Source organism: Oratosquilla oratoria, chromosome 32 (assembly GCF_046742065.1).
Source record: "Oratosquilla oratoria isolate Oo_2021 chromosome 32, ASM4674206v1, whole genome shotgun sequence".
Lineage (NCBI taxonomy): Eukaryota > Metazoa > Arthropoda > Malacostraca > Stomatopoda > Squillidae > Oratosquilla > Oratosquilla oratoria.
Window position 1 is genome coordinate 5,911,941 of NC_134808.1, and position 15,000 is coordinate 5,926,940.

The window sequence follows — 15,000 nt, forward strand, 5'->3', positions numbered from 1 at the left end:
GATCATATATCCATATATATATATATATATATATATATATATATATATATATATATATACATATATATGTGTATATATATATATATACATATGTATAAATATCATATATATATATACACACACACACATATATGTGTATATATATATATATATACATATATATATATATATACATATACATACATACATATACCAAGGGCTTTTTCCCCCTTACACGTAAGGTAGCCAAAAAGAAAAAGGTATAGAAAACCACTCCCACCCATTCCATTTCCTATATATTCCACTCCACTCCACCCTCCTCCCTCTCTCTTATCTTGGCATCTCCTGGATGCTGGGTCATCCCAGCATCCTGTCCACTGCCCTGGGTCAGAAGCAGTGTCGCAAGACACAGCACATCCACAGCAAGGCAGCTTCATAAATTCGGCGACCCCCATCTCCTTACCCTCATGCAGAAAAGAAGACGGGGAGAAATCCCTTCGGGCTGCGTCAATTTTTTTCTCATACATACTCCCTCATCCACCCATCTCCCACCCACTCCACCTCATGCATCACAGCATCATCCATACATAACCCTTCTCCATTCACCCTTATCTTCTGTCCTCTCCCGTCCTTTCTCCACAGACATTCCTCTCTTTTGTAATTCTCCTTTCACCCCATCCATCCATCTCATCCTAGGACGCCCCCTCATATTCACTCCTTCCACTTCTGCCTTCTACACTTCTTTTACTAATCTTTCTTCACTCATTCTTTCCCTGTGCCTTGCATCAACCCTATCTCCCAGCTCCCTTCCCACCCCTGTTCTCCTCCTCACCTCCTCCTTTCCCACTCTATCCAACCTAGTAACCCCTATCATACTTCTCAGACATTTCATCTCAAACACATTCAAACTCTTTTTCTCTTCCTCTCTCATGTTCCATGTTTCTGCCCCATACACTGCTGTTGGCACAATCACTCCTTCATATAACCTCCTCTTAGCATCCATTTCCAGATGGTTATTTCTCATTACACTCTTTAATCCACCAAGGCATTTACTCGCTTCTCTCAATCTACATTCTACCTCCACCCCCATTCCTCCCTTTCCTGCCACATTCGCACCCAAGTATCTAAAACTATTCACTTCCTCCAGTCTTTCACCCTTAATGCTCACCTCCAGCCTGCTGTCACTCTCTCCCCTTGTACATCTCATCACATTACTTTTGCCCACATTTATTTTCAGCTTCCTTCTTTCACACACCTTCTCAAACTCTGCCACTAACTTCCTCAATCCCTCGTCTGATCCTGCTACAAGCGCAGTGTCGTCAGCAAACAACAGCTGGCTAACCTCCCACTTTTCTCCATTTTCTTTAATCATCTCCAACCCCTGACCCACTACCCCTGCATTCACCTGTCGCACTGTAACATACGGTGATATCACTTGTGCTTAGGTGCCGAAGGAGTGAAGGAAACTCGGGTGAGTTTTGTTTGGTTTTATTCTGGTTAGAGCGAGAGTCGACCGAGGCTGGGTCGGCGGGCCGGGGCTCAGAGCCCCGCCCCTAAACAGCAAGAGTAACCGCGCGCTCGGCCGATGGTACAAGTGGTTACAAGGACAAGAACTGAATTCGGGCGACCTGACCCCGGCACCCCTTAAGTACTCTTTGTGAGTACCGAAAAGTAGCGTGCCTCTGGCTGGCACAGGGTTGCCGGGCGTAGGCCTGAAGTGTGTTTCTATGAGGATACAAATACATGAAATACAGGAGTACTAAAGACTTATTCTACACACAATTAATATAAGGCCGAAGGCCAACTATTTCTACACAGTCCCTCAACTCTAGGTTCCTCTAACTTCTGAGTCTGCGATGCTATGAGCCGACATAGCACATGTGGGGGCTTGTCCGCCACAGCACCACGCCATCCATGTAAATATTGAACAGCCAGGGCGACATAACACATCCCTGACGAAGTCCCACCTTTACCTCAAACCATTCACACTCTCCATTTCTAATCCTAACACAAGCTCTACTACTGTACTATCGTAAAAACTATTGACCACTCTTAACAGCTTTCCTCCTATCCCATATATCTGTAGTACCTCCCACAGTGTCTTCCTGTCTACCCTGTCATAGGCCTTTTTAAGATCCATAAAAGTCCAAAAAAACATCCTTACCTTTTCCTATAGCTTTCTCACATATCTGTCTTATCACAAAAATCTGATTTACACAACCCCTACCTGTCCTAAAACCACACTGTTCCTCACCAATTACTCCCTCTGCTCCTCTCCTAATCCTCTCAATCAAGACCCTCCCATAACCCTTCCCAACTACACTCAACAAGCTGATCCCCCTGAAACTTCTACGCTCACACTTGTTCCCCTTTCCCTTGTAAAGCGGAACTATACAGGCACTCCTCCAGTCCTCCGGCACTCTACCCTCTTTTTAACAAACATTAAATAACCTTACCAGCCGGTCCACCATAAATGTACCTCCTTTTTTCAGACATTCTGCATGGCATCCATCCAACCCAGGTGCCTTACCTGCTCTCATCATCTTAAAAGCTGCTTTCACTTCATCATTCACTATTTCTCCTTCATTTTTCTCACTCATCACTGTCATTTTCTTAGCGTTTCCCACTGCAACTATCCCTCTATATCCTCCCTCACATTTAGCAACTCCCTAAAATACTCTGTCCACCTTCCTCTCACTGCCTTCTCTTCCATGATCATCTCTGACGAGATAAACACCATATGAGGACGGAGCCTTTATTTGTACGACGTTACGCTTATTACAGCTTTTTCAAGTACAAGTTGAGATACAAATGCTTGAGATTAAATAAGGGGAAAGGAGGGAACGGGGAGGGAAAAGGGGGGGAAGAGGAGGAGGAGGAGGAGGAAGAGGAGAAGGGGGGGGGGGGTTTGGACACTGGGAAAGGATGAGAATGCTGGCCCAAACGTCCGTGGGCGAAATGTCCACAAAGGGTGGTTTAAATATTTAATATTTTGCTGGCCATGGGTATTAGGGGAATAATGTGAGGAGATATGTTAAACATGCCCCTGTTTTGTTCAATAGTGTTCGTTCCTTGAATGATTGCTGCTTCTAAACACTTCCTACGGATTTTGTCTGGTTCCCGTATCAGCAGCTCTGCATTCTTCCAGTCCTTAAGATGGTTTTCCTTGTTTCTATGTGTCACACATGCATTGGTGGTGACATCATGCCTGACGTCCTCATATGGTGTTTATCTCGTCAATCTTGTCGGCAAACTGCCACTTTTAAGCACATTATCATCTCTCTATATACATATACATATACATATACATATATATATATATATATACTTATATATATATATATATCTATTTATATATATATATAGTTTATATATATATATATATATATATATATATATATATATATATATTGTGAAGAATAGCTGCCCAACATGAAAGAATACTGTGTGACTCTGGTCCGTAGAATTGTGTCACTCAAGCCAATAAATCATAGAAATGTACAAACCCGAAAGGTCAATACACATTTTGAGGTCCAAAGGAACAAGAGTGGAGACAGAGCAGTAGAAGGGAACGCGAAGAGTAGGTGGAGGAAGAAAAGGTATGTGGAGAAGAGGAGGGGAAGAGATGGTGGAGGAGGGAGGGGAGCTGGTCTTGGAATCAAATCGCATAGGGAGCAGAAGGAAGGGGAGGTGGAGGAGGAGAAGGAAGAAAAAGAGAAGAAAGGGGAGGTGTAGGAGGAAGAAAGAGGAGAAAAAAGAAAAAGAGAAGAAAGAGGAGGTGGAGGAGGAAGAGGAAGAAATAGGGAGAGGAAGAAGAAAAGGAGAAAGAAGAGGAGGCGGAGGAGGAAGAAAGGGAAGGGGGAAGAAAGAAAAGAGAAAGAAGAGGAGTTGGAGGAGGAGGAAAGAGGAGACGGAGGAGGAGGAGGAAGAGGAGGTGGATGATGAGGAAGAAGAAAGGAGAAGGAAGTGAAGGTGGAAGGCCAGGAAAGAGAAGAAGGAAGAGAATGTGAAAAAGGAGAAGGATTAGAAAGAAGATAAAGAGTAAGAGAAAGAGGAGAAGAAGAACGAGTTGAGAGAAATAAGAGAAAGAGGAGGAATAAGACAAGGGCAGGGATTATGAGCAGAAATAGTAGTAATAGTAGTAGTAGTAGTAGTAGTAGTAGTAGTAGTAGTAGTAGTAGTAGTAGTAGTAGTAGTAGTAGAAGTAGTAGTAGTAGTAGTAGAAGTAGTAGTAGTAGTAGTAGTAGTAGTAGTAGTAGTAGTAGTAGTAGTAGTAGTAGTAGTAGTAGTAGTAGTAGTAGTAGCAGCAGCAGCAGCAGTAGCAGTAATAGTAGTAGTAGTAGTAGTAGTAGTAGTAGTAGTAGTAGTAGTAGTAGTAGTAGTAGTAGTAGTAGTAGTAGTAGTAGTAGTAGTAGTGGTAGAAATCGTAGTAATAGTAGGAATATCGTCTGTATTAGTATTAGTATTAGTATTAGAATTAGTATTAGAATTAGTATTAGCATTAGTATTAGTATTAGTATTAGTATTGGCATTAGTATTAGTATTAGTATTAGTATTAGTATTAGTATTAGTATTAGTATTAGTATTAGTATTAGTATGTGAGAAATATTTAGGAAAAGGTAAGGATGTCTTTTGGGCCTTTATGGATTTGGAAAAGGCTTATGACAGTGTAGACAGGAAGACACTGTGGGAGGTATTTCAAATACATATGAGATCGGGGCAAAGCTGTTAAAAGCAGTCAAGAGTTTTTACGAGAGTAGTAGAGCTTGTGTTAGAACCAGAAATAGAGAGAGTGATTGTTTTGAGGTAAAGGTGGGACTTCGTCAGGGATGTGTTATGTTGCCTTAGCTGTTCAAATTATACATGGATGGAGTGGTGCGAGAGGTAAATGCAAGGGTAATGGGTCAGGGGCTGGAGATGGTTAAAGAAAATGGAGAAAATTGGGAGATAAGCCAGTTGTTGTTTGCTGACGACACTGCACTTGTAGCAGGATCAGAGGAGGGATTAAGGAAGTTAGTGATGGAATTTGGGAAGGTATCCGAAAGAAGGAAGCTGAAGATTAATGTGGGTAAAAATAAGGTGATGAGATGTACAAGGGGAGAAAGTAGCAGCAGACTGGAAGTGAGTATTAAGGGAGAGAGGCTGGAGGAAGTGGATGGTTTCAGATACTTTGGTGTGAATGTGGTAGGAAAGAGAAGAGTGGAGGTGGAGGTAGAATGTAGATTGAGAGAGGCAAGTAAATGCCTTGGGGGATTAAATGGTGTACTGAAAAATAGACATTTGGGAATGGATGCTAAAAGGAGATTGTATGAAATGATTATGCCGACAGCCCTGTATGAGGCAGAAAAATGGAACATAAGAGAGAAAGAGAGGAGGAGTTTGAATGTGTTTGAGATGAGGTGTCTAAAAAAGGGTTTACAAGTCAGAGTAGAGTGAGAAACGAGGAGGTGAGGAGGAGAGCGGGGGTTGAAAGGGAGCTGGGAGATAGTGTTGATGAAAGAGTATTGGAATGGTTTGGACACATGGAAAGAATGAGTGAAGAAAGACTAGTAAAAGAGGTGGGGAAGGTAAAGGTGGAAGGAGTGAACATGAGGGCGTGACCAAGGATGAGATGAATGGATGGGGTGAAGGGGGAATTCGGAAAGAGGATAATGTCTATTAAGGAATGGCGGGAGAAGACGAAAGATAGGAATGGATGGAGAATGGTTGTGCATGGATAATGCTGTGATTCATGAAAAGGAGTGGGTGGGGGATGGAGGTGAGGTAGTATGTGTGAAAAATAATTTTACGCAGCCCGAAGGGATTTCTCCCCGTCTTCTCCTTTTCTGCATGAGGGAACGGAGATGAGGGGTCGCTTATTTAACGACGCGGCCTTGCTGTGGATGTGCTGTGTCTTGCGACATTGCTTCTGACCCAGAGAAGTGGACAGGATGCAGGGATGACCCATCATCCAGGAGGAGCCAAGATAAGACGGAGGGAGGGGTGTGAATGGGAGTGGAGTATGTGAGGATGAAATGGGTGAGAGTAGATTTTATGTCTTTGTTTTTTTTGGCTACCTCCATTGGAAGGGGGAAAAAGCCTTTCGTATATGTATGTATGTATGTATGTATGTATGTATGTATGTATGTATGTATGTATGTATGTATGTATGTATATGTGTATGTATGTATTTACCTACTTGTATTTTGCGGGAAGGGGAGCTACGCTCGTGGTATGTACAGTATGTATGTATGTATGTATGTATGTATGTATGTATGTATGTATGTATGTATGTATGTATGTATGTATGTATGTATGTATGTATTAGTATTAGTATCAGTATTAGTATTAGTATTAGTATTAGTATTAGTATTAGTATTAGTATTAGTATTAGTATTAGTATTTGCATTTGTATTAGTATTAGTATTAGCATTAATATTAGTGTTAGTGTTAGTATTAGTATTAGTATTAGCATTAGTATTAGTATTAGTATTAGTATTAGTATTAGCATTAGTATTAGTATTGGTATTAGTATTAGTATTAGTATTAGTATTACTATTAGTATTAGTATTAGTATCTGTATTAGTATTAGTATCAGAATTAGTACTAGCAGTATTAATATTAATAGTAGTAGTAGCAATGGTAACAGTAGTAGCAGTAGCAGCAGTGGTAGCAGTAATAGTGGTAGTAGTGGTAGCAGTAGTAGTAGTAGTAGCTGTAGTACGGGAAGGAGGGTAGGAGGAGGGGGACAAAGAGGAGGAGGTGAAGGAAGACGCCGTTGTAGGTCGGGTGTGTTACAAGGCTTCCGCTTGACATCGTAGTCAGTGGAAGTAACTTTTCTGTCTGTCTGTCTGTCTCTCTGTCTGTCTGTCTGTTTGTAAGTCTGTTTCTCTACCTATGTGTTTGTAAGCCTGTCTGTTCGCGTCATTCTGTTTGTTCGTGTTAGTCAGTCAGTCTGTCTGTCTGTGTCTGTATGTCTGTCTCCCTACCTGTGCGTTTGTGTCTGTCTGTGTATACTTGTATGTCTATTTGCCTGCCTGTGCGTTTCTGTGCCTGGCTGCATTTAGCAGGGTAGAATTCATTTTGCGTTAGTCAGAACAAAACCTTCAAATTAAAACGTTCACTGAGACGACCTAAACGGCACTGAACGGAAGATACAGACCTGCATTGGCACGTGGAGAACCCGCATCGAGGTCTTCGCGGAATGAGGGTCTTCTTCCTCAGGTCCCTTCCCGAGGGGCACACGACAGGGGCGGCGCGAGACTGCCCCTAAGGATAGAAGCGCTGATGAAGTAGGGGGGACCACAACAAGAGTAAACTTTTGCCGAGAGAATGTCTCTGGGCGAGGTGTGGGAACACCTACGACGTCCGAGGATCGGACGGCGTGCCGTGTCAAGAGCAGGATCTAAATTGGACAAACTTAGATTTAAGAAGGAAATAGGAGGCAAGAACTGGTTTACCAATATAGTGGTTAACGAATGGAATAGACTTAGTAACCATATAGTGAATAGCGTTGAAAAAAATGGGTTGTTTTAAGAAAAGGTTAGAAAGCTTTATGGATAGGGATAACAGATAGTAAGGAACATACAACTACCTAGTGTAGGCCTTATGGTATCTTACAGTCTCCTTCACTCTTATGTTCAAATGTTCTTGTGCTCCTCAGGGGGTTTCCTGAAGGGGTCGACAAAATAACTTTCTCGTGTCATTAAGTGGTGTGGTTGAGTCGAAGTGTCCCCAAGGACGATTTCGTAAAATCGGCACTCAAACTGACAAACTAAAATCTTATTTGTATCTTATTTTTTCTAAGTATTATAGAAATAATGTATATGTGTATGTTTGATTATATACGACAGATTCAAGTATTATAGAATAATCATTGAACTGGTAGTGTATGCATGCATATGCATATATGTTTACATATATACATATACATATACATATACATATACATATGCATATGGATATATATATATATATATACATATACAATTATACATATATATATATAATATATATATATATATATATATATACAATACAATACATATACATATACATACACTTGTCACATGCTAGCCCTGGTTCGAGTCCTTGGCCGTACAACGTTTCAATTTCTGCATGCTGGCCTCCGCAAGTCTCTCGATGTTGATGGCTTATAATTAAAGTGTGTTGTGGTTGATAGAAATGTATAACTGTTCACTGGTACCCATTCAATGCTGCAAAAATATATACATACACATATATATGTATATATACATACATGTATATGTAGATGGAGATTCCAAAGGATTACAAAGGAGAAGCATGCCGACAGGAGACCTTTTGGTTCATAACTAGGTCGGATGCGAAAAAAAACTTAATAATGATAAGTAAATGAATAGAAATTATAATAATATAAATAATAAATAAAATAAATAAATGCATGGGTATAGTTAAATAATAAACAAACAGGTAAATAGTAAATAAAAATAAATTGACATAAATAATAATAAATGAAAATAAAGGAAATAATGATAAACAAACAAATAAACAAATAATATAAAATAAATGGCAGGCATTGCAGCATCTTGCTTAGGTGTTTATCTAAACGAATCTTAAAGCATCGAACTGAACTACATTGTACTGCCTCTGCCGGAAGTTTATTCCATTCATTAACTGCACGGTTGACGAAGTTGTTTCTACCCACTCTTCCAAGTTAAATCTATTTCCTGACAGTTTGAGACCCTTATTTCTTGTCGGATTCCCATTAAATAAAATATTGTATATGTATTGTTTTTACAAAGGCGGAGCATGCCGACAGGAGACCTTTTGGTCCATATCTAGGTCGGATGAAAAAAAATCATAATAATAATAAAATAATAAATAAAAACTATAATAACGTAAATAACAAATAAAATACATAAATAAATGCATAGGTATAGTTAAATAATAAACAAAAAGGTAAATAGTAAATAATGATAAATTGACATATAACTAATGATAAATGAAAATCAGACAAATGATAACAAAACAAAAACAAATAATATAAAATAAATTATAATCATTACAACATCTTGCTTAGGTGTTTATCTAAATAATTCTTAAAGCTTCAAACTGAACTACATTGCACTACCTGTGCAGGAAGTTTATTCCATTCATTAACTACACGGTTGGCAAAGTCGTTTCTACCTACTTCCAAACTGAATCTATTTCCGGACAGTTTGAGACCATTGTTTCTTGTCTGATTCTCATTCAATGTGAAAATTTTGTCACTTTTGATGTTGTCAATTCCCTTTAGAATCTTAAAGACCTGTATCAAGTCACCTCTGAGTCTACGCTTTTTTAGGGAAAACAGATTCATATGTTTTAGTCGATTTTCGTATGATTTATTTTTGATATTTGGAATCAGTTTTGTGGCTCGCCGTTGTACTTGAAGCCATAATTTCCTGCCCATTTGCTATTTAGTGTAAAAGATTTCTAGTTCTAATTTTCTGAACTGCCTATAAAATCTTCATTGAGTCTCCGTTTTTTCCCTAGAAAATATCTAAATGTTTTAAGAATTTTTGTATGACTTGTTTCTTATTTTTGTTTCTTTGATTTAGAGCATATACTTAAATGTTTTAAGCTATTTTCATATACATTGTTTCCCAATATTTTATTTTTTCTACATAGAGAAAACATTCAGATGTTTTAAGCTGTTTTCGCATGATTTGTTTCTCAATATATATATTTCTATATTTAGAGAAGATAGTGAAATGCTTTAGACAGTTTTCGTTGTTTCTTACTTTTGTTCTTCTTCAGGTGAAGGATGGTCCGATCGGATGATGGGCACGCGGTCACCAGCCCGCAACAGCAGCAGCACGTCGCCCTTCCTCGCCGCCTCGTTCGTCCCGGACGCCTGCGATCCCGAGGAGTACGACTTTGAGGACGTTCTCGGTGAGTACAACCTCCAGTGATAGTCACCCTCGAGGGTGATTTTTTTTTTATATATATATATAAAAACAAACCATCTTTTTTTCGGGCGTTTGGGGCTGGGGTGTGTGAGGCTCTGTTTGGGATGAAAACAGTGACGGCCTAAGCATTTGGACTAAAATTCTTCAGCAACTTGACTCTTGGTTCTTACCAAAGAGTTGAACACCATCTCGACTCCCTAGTGCCACTGGTATTGTTATACCGTCTGCCGCCAGGCGATCTTATTCAACTGAGGAGAAACCCCAGAATGAAAAAAAAAAAATTAAATGCTATAAAAACAAACATTTAGATTAATTAACGAGATACTGTAAATAAAGAATAAATTAAATGAAAATTAAGGAGTATATCAATAAACAAACAGATAGAGAAATAGGAACTAATATTAAATAGAAATAGAAATGAAATTAGATAAATGAAAAAATAATAGGAAATAGATCAAACTGATTTTTTACATAATTTTCTTAAATTGTTAGTATAATTTTTGCAAATGACACATAAAATCGAGGACAAAATATAATCGAATTGATAATGATAAATAGAAAAATAAATAGATAAACGAATAACTAGAAAATATAGATTAATAAATAAATAAATAACAATTCTGAGGCTTTTGTTATAACATTCTCTTAGATTATCAGTATAATTTTTGCAAATGACATGGAATGAAAACAGATGAAAAGGCAAATACATAAACAAATAAACAAATGTGAATCTTTTGTCACAGCATATTCCTAGATTATCAATATAATTTTTTGCAAATGAATTGTACATAGATAAACAAACAGATACATAAACAAACAAATTACAACTCTAAAGCCTTTGTTACATCGTACTCTTATATTATCAATATAATTTTTGCAAATGACGCCAACAACCCTTCTCGTCTTACTCGTGGAGACTTTGTCCACCGTCTTCAATAACCTTTTGCAAGACTTTTGTGGCTCAGCAAGACACATAAGACCTCCAGATAGCATCGACCACAAATGTTTAGTTTCAAAAGTTTCCTCTTGCGGCATTTATCCTTTCCCTCCACCTCTGAAAAATGTCCTAATAATTTTCTAATCTCCAAAGTTTAAAAAGAATAAAATTCAGTTACCTCGTGAATAGGTATTCTATTTTATTGATCAAAAATTTCTTCAAACTCTCTTTCAATCTAAAAAATAAAATAAAAAATAAATAGATGAATATATAGGTCAAATGAAAATAGAAAACAAGCAAGTAAACAAATGGATAAGTAAAAGAATACATAGATACTGGAAACAAATATAAAAGAATAAGTAAATGTATATATATATATATATATATATGTGTATATATATGTATATATATACATATATATGTGTATATATATGTATATATATATATATATATATATGTATGTATATATATATATATATATATGTACACATATGTATATATATATATATATATATATATATATTATAAATATATATATGTATTATCCATCTGGACAGATGAGGATAGGAGGGTGGTAAAGAAACACACAAGTCAGAGATGAGTTTATTTCTCTAACGTTTCGGCTATTTACACCTTCTTCAGAAGAACGTTTGAGAAATAAACTCATCTCTGACTTCTGTGTTTCTTTACCACCCTCCCATATATATATATATATATATATATATATATATATATATATATATATATATATATATATATATATATAAATATATATATATATATATATATATGTATATGTACATCACATATATACATATATGTATATATATATATATATATATATATATACATATATATATATATATATATATGTATATTCATATACACAGACACACACGCATATATATATATATATATATATATATATATATATATATATATATATGTATATACATATATACATATATGCACACACACACACACACACACACACACACACACACACACACACAACACACACACACACACACACACACACACACACACACACACACACACACACACACACGCACGCACACACACACACACATATATATATATATATATACATACATATGTATGTATATATATATTATATGTATACATACATGTACATACACACACACACACACACACACACACACACACACACACACACACACACACACACACACACACACACACACACACACACACACACACACACACACACACACACACACACACACACACACACACACACACACACACACACACACACACACACACACATTTAGGCTCCATCGCAAGGATGGCTCGCCGTAATAATGTCAGTCGCTAAGGCAGAGGTTCGAGTCCTTACGGTGGAGCCTATATCCATTTGTCACAATGAACACACACACACACACACACACACACACACACACACACACACACACACACACACACACACACACACACACACACACACACACACACACACACACACACACACACACACACACACACATGCACACACACACACACACACACACACACACACACACACACACACACACACACACACACACACACACACACACACACACACACACACAGACACACACACACACACACACACACACACACACGGATATATATATATATATATATATATATATATATATATATATTTTTTTATATATATATATACAGTATATATATATATATATATATATATATATATACATATATACATATACATGGACATATATATATATATATATATATAAACCTACTCTCGGAGAAAAATAAGCTGAGATACAGAGTAAACCGTATATTTCCACCACTAGCTGTGGTCCTCCTCAGCAGTTACAATTATAGGGCACAAAGACAAGAACTTATATACAGAAGAGGAAGCCACAATAGGGAACTCAGCAAGCCTCAGGTCACGTGCCCTGGGTGAGGTCGGACGTTTCGTCCTCTTGAGATGAATTTATTAACTGCCATATTAGTAATGGCATCTGGTGACCATTGACCTTTAGAAGTGTTATAATTTGGGAACTGTTTTATTAATGAGGACTCAATTTTTTTTCTTTTAAAACTACAATGTGATTTGCATACTGTAGCTGCATTCTTCCAATCAATTCTGTGATCTAAAAGACTAGAATGGATGAATACAGCAGAGTTTTCTTGGCCGTATTTAAATACGGCCAAGAAATCTCTGTTGCTACAGTATACTCTGCAGCTACAGTATACAAATCACATTGTAGTTTTAAAAGAAAAATGATTGAGTCCTCATTCATAAAACAGTTCCCAAATTAGATACTTGGGTGCGAATATGGCAGGAAAGGGAGGAGTGGAGGCGGAGGTAGAATGTAGATTGAGAGAAGCGAGTAAATGCCTTGGGGGATTAAAAAGTGTAATGAGAAATAGACATTTGGGAATGGATGCTATGAGATTATTATTATTATTATTATTATTATTATTATTATTATTATTATTATTATTATTATTATTATTATTATTATTATTATTATTATTATTATTATTATTTATTATTATTATTATTATTATTATTATTATTATTATTATTATTATTATTATTATTATTACTATTATTATCATTATCATTATCATTATTATTATTATCATTATTATTATTATTATTATTTAGCAGAAGTGGCACCTGTGGAGGAGTTTGATAGTGACCTTTTTAATGGTGGAGTCAGGTTTGCAGATAATTCAAGTGGAGCCGGTTTATGAAGGGATTGAAGCTGTTGATACAGATCCTGAAATGGAAACAGAAAATTTTAGCATATTGCATAATTCATAAATGAATAAGTAAATGAATTAATACAGTGTGATTTAGGTTACTTTTGAGTACAGTAGTTATCTTTTTAGATAATGATCATATTCACACAAGCCACTAAATTATTTGGAAATAATTAACAGGATATGAAATAGGTGAGCTTGGAATTCAGTCCACACAGTATTCAGTCCACTTTTAAATTCACTAAAAATAATGGGTTAGTTGGGTTAGGTTAGGCTAAATCCTTTTGGGCTGAATCCTATGTGGGCTGAAATCCAATGGAACCTATGAAACATATTACACAATGTTGAATGAAATGAAAAACAATCATCTAGGCCCCAAAGATGAGTGGATATAGTAGGCTATAGTGATATAGTCATTACCCAAATTTAGAAGTAATGAAGTTGAAGTATCATCTCTTTAAGCCCTCACATTTTTATTGCATATGCTCTCCATTGTTCACCAGATTTATTTAGTTGCGTATGAAAATGGGAGAAATGCACACAATATAAGTATAATTATCTACCTGGGTCATCAATTTCTTCTTCTGTATGCTGTAGCTGACCTTGGCATTTATCTCTGTGAGATTTTAATCTTGACACAATGCCCTGTAGTTCCTGGTTGTAGTCTTTGCATTTAGCTCGGTACCCTTTGCCAGAAGTTGTTGGTAGTTTTTCAAAATAATTCCAGACAGGATAATTTTTTTCTGCCTGAAGAAACCACTCTCCCAGGTCCGGAAGACATCCTTCCTGGTTGATTCCAAAGCAGCAACTGACTCAGTGAGAAGCTGCTTACCTAGAACAAGTTTCAACAAGAATCTTGTTGAAACTTGTTGTGGGCTGCACAGTGATATATACTATATGTAAGCTTATGCCGTTCCTTGTATACTTGTGGCAAGTCTATATAACACTGCTCCTTATATTGATATGCTAAAAATGTCCTTTAGCAATCAGATCGCATATCAGATAGCAATCCCACAATATTTAAAATATAAAAAAAATCTATTTAAATCAAATAAATCTGATTTAAATATGAAAGAAATATATATATATATATATATATACTTATTTTTCTAAAAAGATAGAAAAAAAAATCACCAACCCTGGTGTCCACTAACCTCATACAATAATACCTGTTAAGTCCGGCTAAAATTTGCATTTCAAAGCATAACAGCGCCTTAAAGATAGTTTCTTATTTCACTATAAAATTTAAATTAACTTATACTGCATTGAATAAGTCAATAGTTAATATATTTGTCCTTATACAATGTTAGGTGTCTAGTTTTGATATATCTGTCCAATATAAAATGTTAGGTTACAAAGAAATCAATGGCCTCCGTTAGCGGACCCGGGGATCTGGGTGCG

The 15,000-nt window shown here is 36.7% G+C and overlaps 1 protein-coding gene across 1 annotated transcript in view; it reads left to right on the top strand.

Annotated features, from left to right (window-relative positions):
- Positions 1-9,757: 9,757 nt before the first annotated feature.
- Positions 9,758-15,000, top strand: part of LOC143017486 (uncharacterized) — a 144,293-nt gene continuing 139,050 nt past the window's right edge. Inside the window, exon 1 of the mRNA XM_076172275.1 lies at positions 9,758-9,873. Coding sequence (XP_076028390.1) covers positions 9,759-9,873 — 115 coding nt within the window. The 5' untranslated portion in view covers position 9,758. The remainder of the gene's footprint in view (positions 9,874-15,000) is intronic.